Source organism: Camelina sativa, chromosome 14, assembly GCF_000633955.1.
Source record: "Camelina sativa cultivar DH55 chromosome 14, Cs, whole genome shotgun sequence".
NCBI lineage: Eukaryota > Viridiplantae > Streptophyta > Magnoliopsida > Brassicales > Brassicaceae > Camelina > Camelina sativa.
In genome coordinates, this window is record NC_025698.1 from 18,670,317 (window position 1) to 18,681,614 (window position 11,298).

Here is an 11,298-nt window from a genome sequence, read left to right on the forward strand (position 1 = left end):
AATTGATGACATATATATTTTTCACGACAGACTTATTTTTAAAGACATCACAGATTTTCACGATATATGACATATTTGTAAAATATCTGGCAGATTTATTTTCTATAGTTATTTCAGATTTATTTTGTTGATTAAAAGTTTGTCATAACATGACAGATTTTTCTACAAAAAAATAATTACTAGGTTGACCTTTGGTGATAACAGATTTGTTTTAAGTTACGATAGATTTTTAATTTAACTAAAAATCCGTCGTTTGATAACAGATTTATAACATTTTTTAAAAAATGTTAAAATGACTTATGTGAATACCATATGTTATAGCAGGTTTTTTTGCTCTATGACAGTTTTTTATTTGCTTCTAAAAAACTTGTGTTTGATAACAGATTTATTAGATGTAAAATGTAAACATAGGGACAATAGATTTGTTTTAAGTTACATTTTTTTCAGTCATATTTTTATTAATTATATTTTTTATAAATCATATTATGAATCATATTTTTAAACTCATATATTTAAAGCATATTTTATACATTTTAATTTTCAGAAATCATATTTAAAAAATTAACATCATATTTTAAAATTTTTATTTTTATATATTATATTATATTTTCATAAATCTTATTTTAATATTGTTTATATACATTATTTTCTAGTTATAATTTCATACATTATATTTGAAATAAAACTTATTTAAACTATATATCTTAAACTTCATATTTTTAAATCATATCTTTATACATAATGTTTTTATAAACAATTTTTTGAATATTATTTTTATACATTATATTTTAAACCATACTTTATTTTTAAAAATAATATTAAAACAATAAACATCATATTTTTTAATCATTTTATATTTTTCATTAATATTTTTAAATCAAAATATTAAATGCTATATTGTATTTTCGTTTTTTTAAAAAAAATAAATAAATAAACAAATTTTCTGGGTTTTTAGTCTATTTTTTAATCATTTTATATTTTTTCATTAATTATATTTTTAATCACAATATTAAATGCTATGTTGTATTTTCGTTTAAAAAAAAAAATCTGAGTTTTTAATATTTTTATCTAAATATTATGTCATTCTAGTTATTAGATATGTTGGAGTGTTAATCTAGCAATTAATCCCGTCAAAACTAGTATATTTTCACAAATTTTAAACACGCACAAAAAGAACACCTTCGAAGCTAAGCTATATTATTGACTTAAAAACAAAAAGCTGCGTCCGTGCGAGCACGGGCGGCGTGAAAAAGATAAAAACTAATGAGAGAGGAAGTTGCTACGAAACTTCGGCGTCTTCCTTTTCTACTTTAAAACTTGTAACAACTTCTTATTACCACTTACTCTTATCTCTCTTTCTTTCTTGCTCTCTCTCTCACTCCCAGATCAGTCTCGATCATGGCGTCGTTCATAGATCTTTTCGCTAGCGACATCACGACGCACCTAATAAAGCTTCTCGTTATGGTAGCTAACACAATCTACAGTTGCAAAGGAATAGCAGAACGACTGGTCACGATGATCAGAGATGTTCAACCAACGATCAGGGAGATCCAATACAGTGGCGTGGAACTAAGTAACGATCGCCAGACTCAACTGGGAGTGTTCTTTGAGACCTTGGAGAAAGCAAGAAAGCTTTGCGAAAAGGTTTTAAGATGCCGTAGATGGAATCCTAAACACGTATACCACGCCAACAAGATGAAGGATCTCGAGAAAAAAATATCTCGTTTTCTCAACAGCCAGATTCTTCTCTTTGTTCTCGCTGAGGTATGTCATCTACGGGTCAATGGTGACAGGATTGAGAGACTGTTAAGTGAGCGGAATGATACTTTATCGTTTCCGGAGACTTTAATGGAGATTGAGACGGTCAGCGATCCGGCGGTTCAACAGGTAGGATTGGATTTGGGGAAGAGAAAGGTGAAGGAGATGATGTTTAAGTTTACCGATACCACCAATCTCTTTGGGATCTCTGGAATGAGCGGTTCCGGGAAGACCACTCTTGCAATAGAGCTTTCAAGAGACGATGATGTTCGAGGTTTGTGACGTTTTATTAATAGTTTCCTATTCTGGATCTTGAATCTTGATCAAGATTTTGGTGCAGGACTCTTTAACAACAAGGTTTTGTTTCTGACTGTGTCACGCTCTCCGAATTTTGAGAACCTCGAGTCCCGTATACGAGAGTTTCTTAATGATGGAGTTCGACAACGGAAGCTAGTGATCCTTGATGATGTTTGGACAAGGGATTCCTTGGATAGGCTGATTTCTAAAATTCGTGGAAGCACAACTTTAGTAGTCTCACAGTCCAAGCTTGCGGATCCTAAAACCACTTACAACGTGGAATTATTAAAGGAAGATGAAGCAATGTCCCTCTTGTGTCTTTGTGCTTTCGAGCAAAACTCCCCGCCTTCTCCGTTCAGCAAAATTTTGGTGAAGCAGGTAATGCTTCTTTTATCTACATTAGATAACACTACTTAGCTGGCTTTTAATGTAGTGTTATCTAATGGATTTACTATATCATAATAGTCAATGTGCACATCTCCAAACCTACAAAATTAAATTATGTTATAGTAAATCCATTACAAGTACTATGTTTGGTAGGTTGTTGATGAGTGTAAAGGTCTACCTTTATCTTTAAAAGTTCTTGGTGCTTCGTTAAAAAACAAACCTGAAAGATATTGGGAAGGCGTAGTTAAAAGATTATCAAGAGGTGAAGCTGTTGATGAAACTCATGAGAGCAGAGTGTTTTCTCACATCGAAGAAAGTATAGAAAACCTCGACCCGAAAATCAGAAAGTGTTTCTTGGATATGGGTGTTTTCCCTGAAGACACGAAGATCCCTATTGATCTTCTCACCAACGTGTGGGTTGAGAGGCATGATATTGACGAGGAAACTGCTTTTTCCTTTGTTCTTCGTTTAGCTGACAAGAATCTCCTTACTATAGTGAACAATCCGAGGTACTCACTCTTTTTTATGATTTTGTCTCTTGTAGCCAATATCCACGTTTCTAATGGATTTAGTATATCATAATTTAATTTTGTAGGTTTGGAGATGTGCACATTGGCTACTATGATGTATTTGTTACGCAACATGATGTTCTCCGAGACCTAGCCATTCATATGTCTAATCGTGCGGAAGTAAATAGGAGAGAACGGTTATTAATGCCAAAAAGAGAGTCGGTGCTTCCAAGAGAATGGGAAAGGAATAAAGATGAGCTATTTGATGCCAAGATAGTTTCTCTTCATACAGGCAAGAATTGTCTAACTTTTAATAAATTTGGTTGGAGACTAACTAAATTCTTCAAGGGTTTGATGGATTGTTGTGTCTTTAGGGGAAATGGATTGGTTCGACATGGACCTCCCTAAGGCAGAAGTTTTAATACTAAACTTCTCTTCGGATAACTACTTTTTGCCACCATTCATTGGTAAGATGGTTGAACTCAGGATGCTCGTGATTATAAACAATGGCATGACTCCTGCACGTCTACATGGCTTCTCTATCTTTGACAATTTGACCAAACTGAGGAGTCTCTGGCTCAAGAGAGTTCACGTCCCTGAACTCTCCAGCAGCACCATTCCACTGAAAAACCTACGCAAGATGCATTTAATCCTTTGTAAGGTCAGCAACAGTTTTGATCGGACAACATTCGACATCTCCCACATCTTCCCAAGCTTGTCTGATCTCACTATCGATCATTGTGATGATCTCGTGGAACTAAACTCCAACATCTCTGGGATGGCCTCTCTCAAGTCTCTAAACATAACCAACTGTCCCCGCATTACTGAATTACCCAAGAATCTAAGTAATCTACAGTCTCTTGAACGTCTAAGGTTATATGCTTGCCTGGAGCTGTTATTCCTCCCGGTCGAAATTTGTGAGCTGCCATGTCTAAAGTACGTTGACATTTCACAGTGTATTAGCTTGAGTTCTCTTCCTGAAAATATAGGAAAGCTAAGGACACTTGAGAAAATTGACATGAGAGGATGCAGTTTATTGGATCTACCAAGTCCTGTAGTCTCCCTCGAGTCTCTACGCCATGTCATTTGCGATGAGGAGGCTTCATCTATGTGGGAAAAGTTTAAAAGATTTCTTCCAGAACTTTGTATTGAAATCCCTGAAAAACGCTTCACCGTGGATTGGCTCGACGATTAGGCTCCTTATCCATCAAACTATTGATAACCACCTCTTGTCTAAAATCATTGCTCATTAGAGCTAATTAAGTGTACTTTTAAACGTCTTCATCTATATAATATAAAATCACCTTTAGTTATCAATTCTTAATCTCTTATAATAACAAAGTAATCAGTGTATTAAATTCAATAACAACAAAATGTGATATCCCAAGATAATTTAATCATGGCAGTTCATTTAAGGGTTGTAGCAATTCTCATGTACTATATGTGTTCAACTAGAATCACTCTGTACTTTCAGCATCTGCCTAATTCTCCATATACTATCTATAAACTATCTATAAACTAACTAGTTCCACCTAAACTATAAAATTCTTCACAGTTAACCAAATTCAATTAATTGCATTTTAAAATCATAAAATCGCGTTTACTATTTCACGAATAGAGTATTTTTTTTCTAAATTGATTTTGGCTTTGAGGAATTTGAAACCTCTATGCCAAAGATGGGCTTGAATTCCAGTTCAAAACTGGATTAATGATAATTTTTCAAACTTGGGTATACTCTAATCGTGAAAAGTAAACACCATTTTATGATTTTAAACACACAAATAATTGAATTTGGTTAATTATGAAAAAAATTAAAGTTTAGATAGAATTAAAAAGTTTATAGATAATATATGGTGAATTAGGCATAGACTAAAAGTACAGGGTGATTCTAGTTAAACACATATAGTACATGATGGGGATTGCAACATGCAACCCTTCATTTAATCATTCTATTACAATTGTCATGCACAAATCTAACAAAGACATTTGTTCCAACTCAATTTCATATTCAGATCACAAAAATGATCTTTCTGGCTCAAAAAATGCGTCACACACACAATATTTGATGGATTCAATTAGGAGAAATGAGTCGGATAACAAAAAACATCATGGAAAAACAGAGCAATAGTGGTGATAGTTAGGTGGATTTATATTGATGGATTGAACTCAGATATGGAGCATCAACACTTAAAGAATTACCAACCGTATTGTTGATACTTTAAACCATCTTTACTGGTCGTTGCTTCCCCCAATTCTTTTATTAAAAACTAATAAAAAATACAAAAAAGAGAGAAAGAGAGAGAACGTTGCTCAAGGTACTTATTGTATAAACGTTTCTCAGTTTTTTCTACATATGTCAGCTTTTTATTAGTTATATATTAAAATAGATTTTTTTTAGCAACAGCGAATACGTTCTCTCCTGCTGGTGATGCTCTTACAAGATTACATGCAAAAAAATTATTTAATTATTTTACTCAGGTCAAGTGATCCCATTTGTCTTTAGTAGATCTGCCACTTGTGGTAGTACCTAATTTATCTATTAGGATACATCAAACCTCACACAAGAAATAAAACTGAGAGTCTCCATGTTTTAAGTTTTACTGGATTAAATGCAGTAAAATGTTCCAACCGAATCATGAACTTAAAATTGTAGAGGAGATTACTAGACCTAATGTGTGATCATATGAAATAGAAAAGCTAAAAATTTTCCTTACTAAAAGTTAGAGAGAATGCTGAATTAGTTAATGTAATCATGAAAGACTTTTTTTTTTTTTTTGAACAAGGACTTGATTTCATTTAAACATCAAACCAAGTACAGAAATAAAGATTTTATAATCCCAAACAGTACAACAAAACAATGTGAGACATTCCCAAATGCCATACAAAGGTAATAGAAAAAGTTTGACAAAGGTTCCAATAGAGCTATGAGACAAAGGCTAGCAAGCACTTTGAGACATGTGAGGTCTAGGGTTGCTAAACAGTCTCCCACGAATAGGTCGATGTTAAATGCAATAGTTATATTTCAATAAAAACGAGATGACGTTGATATAGGGAGTATGGCAGTGACTCTCGCCGGCACGAGAACTGATATTTGAAATAGCAAAGAGGCCATACCACAGGTGATTATAATAGCATAATCGGTTAAATCTTATTTCAAAAACCAAACTAGTATCTCTAGATTATCCGTAACCTGAGTTGAAACTGTTTTATAGAATATGATCCATGTCTTAGCATTGGTCGCAGAAGGCTGGGAGTTAAGGTATTTAGCTAGAATTGTCGGGAAGTGACCGACGTCAGGTTTTTTACAATTTGAATAGCCATGATTACTCAACAATCATGAAAGAGTAAAACTTCTCCATGAATGCTTACGAGACTGCTTCATGAACAAATAAAATCTATCGGGCCATCTCCACTTAGTTCACCGTCTAGATCATTGTACGATAGCCCGTTCTAAAATCTAAAAGTCAATCTTTGACTTTCATTTTTTTTTTTTTGGGTCAATATCAACTGCGGAAAAAAATAAGACAAATAAAATAACGTACTTTACACAAAAAGTTGTGTTACGTAACTAAATATGAAAACAAATTTAAAATATTACTTCAGAAAATAAAAGACGAAGCAACAAAAAATAGGGGAAAAATATATATATAATATCAAAAAGTGATATTTGATATTCAGGAAGTGATTAAACTTATAAATAATCAGGACAAAACAGAAAAGAAAAAAAATTCAACTGAATCTGTCATTTTCAAGTCTGTCGGGGAAATGATAAATTCGACCATGATTACGGATACCACTAATTATTGCCACATGCAAATGGATTAGTCAAAATCGTCAACTTTGACTCCGCAGCTCACGAGTCGACACTCTCTTTCTATTAATAGCTTTCAATTACTTCTCTCAACACAACAACAACGCAACACAAGAACACCATGAACTCTTCTTTTCCTCTCTTCATCTTTACCGTCGTTATCTTTATCCGATGTCTAAATCCCACCGGAGCTGCCACATGTCATCCTGATGATGAAGCCGGTCTACTCGCTTTCAAAGCCGGTATAACCCGAGACCCTTCCGGTATCCTCAGCACGTGGAAGAAAGGTACTCCTTGTTGTTCTTGGAACGGTGTCACTTGTCTCACCACCGACCGCGTCTCCGCACTCTCTGTCAGCGGACAAGCGGATGTTGCCGGGAGCTTTCTTTCCGGTACTCTCTCGCCGTCACTAGCCAAACTTAAATACCTCGATGGTATTTACTTCATGAATCTCAAGAACATCACTGGTTCATTTCCTCAATTCCTTTTCCAATTACCAAATCTAAAGTACGTTTACATCGAGAATAACCGTGTCTCCGGTCCTCTCCCGGTTAACATCGGTTCGCTAAGCCAGTTCGAAGCGTTTAGTCTCGCGGGAAATCGGTTCACCGGTCCGATACCAAGTTCGATATCTAATTTGACTCGGTTAACTCAGCTCAATCTCGGCAATAATCTCCTAACAGGAACTATACCGTTAGGGGTTGCTAACCTCAAGCTCATGTCGTTTCTCAACTTCGGTGGCAACCGTCTCTCTGGCACTATCCCGGATATTTTTAAATCAATGCCGGAGCTCCGATCTCTCATTCTCTCCCGCAACGGATTCACCGGGAATCTTCCACCGTCGATTGCATCGCTCTCACCGATTCTTAGGTTCCTTGAGTTAGGCCATAACAAACTCTCCGGGAAGATCCCAAACTTTTTATCAAACTTCAAGGCTCTCGACACATTGGATCTCTCCAAGAATCGGTTTACGGGTGTCTTACCAAAGAGTTTCGCCAATCTAACCAAAATCTTCAATCTTGATCTCTCCCATAATCTTCTAACCGATCCATTCCCTGTTTTGAACGTCAAAGGCATTGAATCTTTGGATCTTTCTTACAACCAATTTCATCTCAACACCATTCCAAAATGGGTGACTTCGTCGCCGATCATTTTCTCTTTGAAGCTAGCAAAATGCGGGATCAAGATGAGCTTAGATGACTGGAAGCCAGCACAAACATACTACTACGATTTCATCGATCTGTCGGAAAACGAAATCTCCGGAAGTCCAGCAAGGTTTTTGAACCAAACAGAGTATCTGGTGGAGTTCAAGGCGTCGGGAAACAAACTCCGATTCGATATGGGGAAGTTGACATTCGCGAAGACGTTGAAAACCTTGGATATATCAAGGAACTTGGTATTTGGGAAGGTGCCAGCGGCGGTGGCTGGATTAAAGACATTGAACGTGAGTCAAAACCATCTTTGCGGAAAGCTTCCAATGACAAAGTTCCCAGCCAGCGCGTTTGCAGGCAACGACTGTCTTTGCGGCTCTCCACTATCTCCTTGTAAAGCTTAAGCGGCAAGAAAACTACAACCGGTATTTGGATTTACGTTGACAATTAAAGTTTAGCTCTAAATAAGTTTTGTATTAATTAAATAACAAATAAAGTTGTTTTAAGATATGAATAAGCTTCATTTCAACGATATGTATGTATTAGTGAAAGTACTCAAAGTAGTATTTAAGTTTTCAACACTTTTGTATTATTTTATTTCGTGAACGTACTCAAAAGTAGTAGAAAAATGAGATATGAATGAACTCAAGATTTTTCTTTGTCAACAAATTAAGAAAGAATTTGATACTAAATAAATAAATAGAGATACCTGATTTATTTTGCTACTAAATAAATTTGATCATAAAATCATTATAACCACTAACTTTGATTTTGGAAGGAACAAAATTGTTGAGATGTGATCCAACTTGAAACAGGAAGTTGCAGTGGATCAGAAGTTTGTCTATGTTTGTTTAACATGGACATGTTTGGTCTGTCAGAAACTGGGCCATATATTAGTATAAAATCCATACAAGAACTGACTATGTATTAGGTATAAATACATAAGGTCAAACAGATGAAGAGAAGAGAGAGCAACAAGAGTTGCGCCGAACCCTAGTTCAGGCGGTTCTGAAGAGGTGAACAGAGCTGGAGAGAGATGTAGATTCTCGGTGTATCTAGGCTCAATCTCTTGTTATTCTTCTTTCATATGTTGTTCTTGTGAGACTCGATCTAGAATGTTAGATGAGTGTGAGAGATATGTTGTAACACATATGTAACTCTTGATCTATAATGGATGTTGAGGACTCTGTTTCCTCCCCAGACGTAGCTGCTGATGCAGTGAATTGGGTCACCAAATCTCTGTGTTCTCTGTTTATGTGTTTTCTCTATTTCCGTGTTTAAAGCTCGTGTCAGATCCATCAATAAGTACTTGATTGAATCTAAAGTTGTTTTATCGATTTACAACAAGTGGTATCAGAGCCTCAGGTTCTTGAGGAGCAAGCTTTGTGAGAAAGCTTTCAGATCTGTGAAGGAAAGTGATAGCTTTATATCAGATCTGTAGTTCGCAGATAGATGGTGCTAATAATAACATGAAAGAAGAAGATGGTGGCTGTTCTGGGTTTCAGGTTTATGAAAGATTCACTACAACGGATCCGATAAGATCAGATGTTTTCAGGTTTATGAACTCTGAAGGATCTACAACTTGTCTCCTCCAATGGCTCGAGAGTTGAACATCAATGTGAGTTCTGGACCAAGATGTTCACTGGTGATGATGTTGATATCAGTTATATGATATATCTTGAGGCTGGTACAAGAACTCTCATCCATAGAGTTTGTTCTTGATTTAAGGTTGCGCAACCAATAGGAGATTAGTTTGAGGTGGAGCTAACCTCTACTTGCTTTAGGCTCAAATATTGAAGACGTCAAGTCTGTATCCTCTACAGTCACAAGGTCAAAGTGTGATGTTCTAAAGAGTTGTTTCTATTTGTTGATGGTCTACATGAGTTAAGAGAATCAGAATATTGGTATAGCACAAAAGGTTGGCTGTTGATTTTGCAAGGGATTATCCAAGATTCAATGCTGGGTTCCAGGTTGTGTTTTGGTATATTCAGTTTGCTGAAGGTCTGATGCAGCTTGTGTGCGAGTTTCAGAAGTTGAACAATCCATATGAATAGGATTCTGCTACAATGGGACGCCATAAAAGCTTGAATTCCTATGTGTGTTAATGGTTGTTTAAGTATCAATAAGGGTTTCTGGTTCAGATAAAAGAAGAAGTTGCAGATGAGCATGAAACAGTTTTAGGTTAATTTGTTGGAAATAAGACAGGTTAGGATCTTTGAGGAAATTTAAGTCTGGCTAAGATTTGAGAAAGTGTGTAGTTGATTGCAGGATGTGAGTATCAGTGTCAATGGTTAGATTCTTGTGAATCTAGGAAAAGTTCAGAGTGTTGATGATCAAGCGTTAAAAGAGATCATCAGGGAGCTGAAAGGAGTCTGGGAAAATTGGCTCAAGACTACAAGGTCTGTTGTTTGATATTTTGTGGCACATGAGTGCTGAAGCAGAAGGAACAAATGGGTGCTTTGTTGGAATAACGTGTAAGTGTGTAGTCACTGTTCAGGTTTCTGTGGATGTTGCAGAGACTGATCAAGCTCAGGATATAGCTGATGTGACAGATGAGTTTTGTGAAGACGAGTACAGACTCATGGTGAAAGATGATAAGGAAAAATCAGTGATGTGATGACTAAAGGCTTCAATTTCAAAAGAGATGAGATAACATGATTATAGTGAAATTCAGACATGGAAGACTCAAGGTCTTAAAGTTTGCACAATAGGCCATCACTGTCGGTTTGACATCATGATCAAGAGAAAACATGAGGTTGCATTGATAATTGGTAGCTGATCAGACTGGTTGTCATCAAGGTGGAGTTTACATTTGGTGATAGAAATCAATATGATTGTTTGGCTTAAATTGGATTGGTAATGTCAGTTAGAAGCTAGTTTAATCAAGAATCATGTGGTTTTTCTTAGAATGTATCAGGCATCTCGCTCTGGTATATATTGCGACTAGTGCAGAAGTATACAAAGTCTTGATAATAGCAGTCAAGGGAGTATGTGAATGAGTCAAGATTGTCTGAAGCTATAAGAGAGTGTGGGAATTCGTATTCAGGAGGTGTTTATCTACATGATGGAGTGTATCAGAGGTCAGTGTGAATTGAACAAAGGTATGCTAAGATGGTGATTGTTAAAACTGTTGGCTGAATATTTGTTATGTGTAGTAGATTGAACGAAATTTTGTGTCGAAAGTCTTCATAGCCTTAGGATGTCAGGCGGCGTGACCTGTTAGAAACAACAGCGGTGCATTTTGGGATTCAATCTATTGTTGTCATACAAATTGAATTTGAATCGAAGACTGTTTCAGGTGTTTGGAACATATTTGATTCTAGAGTTCTGCTATGTGGTTCAGAAGGATTTTCTGAGTTAGTAAGCAGAGATTAAAAGGTTTTTT

At 35.7% G+C, this 11,298-nt stretch overlaps 2 protein-coding genes across 2 annotated transcripts; both read left to right on the forward strand.

Annotated features, from left to right (window-relative positions):
* On the forward strand, positions 1,246-4,270 carry LOC104741946 (disease resistance protein ADR1). Its single transcript, XM_010462887.1, has 5 exons — positions 1,246-2,032; positions 2,099-2,433; positions 2,596-2,951; positions 3,038-3,243; positions 3,326-4,270. Exons 1-5 carry the CDS (start codon positions 1,399-1,401, stop codon positions 4,144-4,146), a joined length of 2,352 nt encoding a protein of 783 aa, XP_010461189.1. The 5' UTR covers positions 1,246-1,398; the 3' UTR covers positions 4,147-4,270.
* LOC104741947 (probable LRR receptor-like serine/threonine-protein kinase At4g36180) lies at positions 6,849-8,562 on the forward strand. Its single transcript, XM_010462888.2, has one exon. It carries the CDS (start codon positions 6,884-6,886, stop codon positions 8,315-8,317), a length of 1,434 nt encoding a protein of 477 aa, XP_010461190.1. The 5' UTR covers positions 6,849-6,883; the 3' UTR covers positions 8,318-8,562.

What these genes read in the sequence shown, in the direction of transcription:
- LOC104741946 (XM_010462887.1), top strand. Translation starts at nt 1,399, where the DNA reads ATGGCGTCGTTCATAGATCTTTTCGCTAGCGACATCACGACGCACCTA. An exon ending in ACTATAGTGAACAATCCGAG is followed by an intron (nt 2,952 to 3,037) that starts GTACTCACTCTT and finishes TTAATTTTGTAG; the next exon opens with GTTTGGAGATGTGCACATTG. An exon ending in GATAGTTTCTCTTCATACAG is followed by an intron (nt 3,244 to 3,325) that starts GCAAGAATTGTC and finishes TTGTGTCTTTAG; the next exon opens with GGGAAATGGATTGGTTCGAC.
- LOC104741947 (XM_010462888.2), top strand. Translation starts at nt 6,884, where the DNA reads ATGAACTCTTCTTTTCCTCTCTTCATCTTTACCGTCGTTATCTTTATC.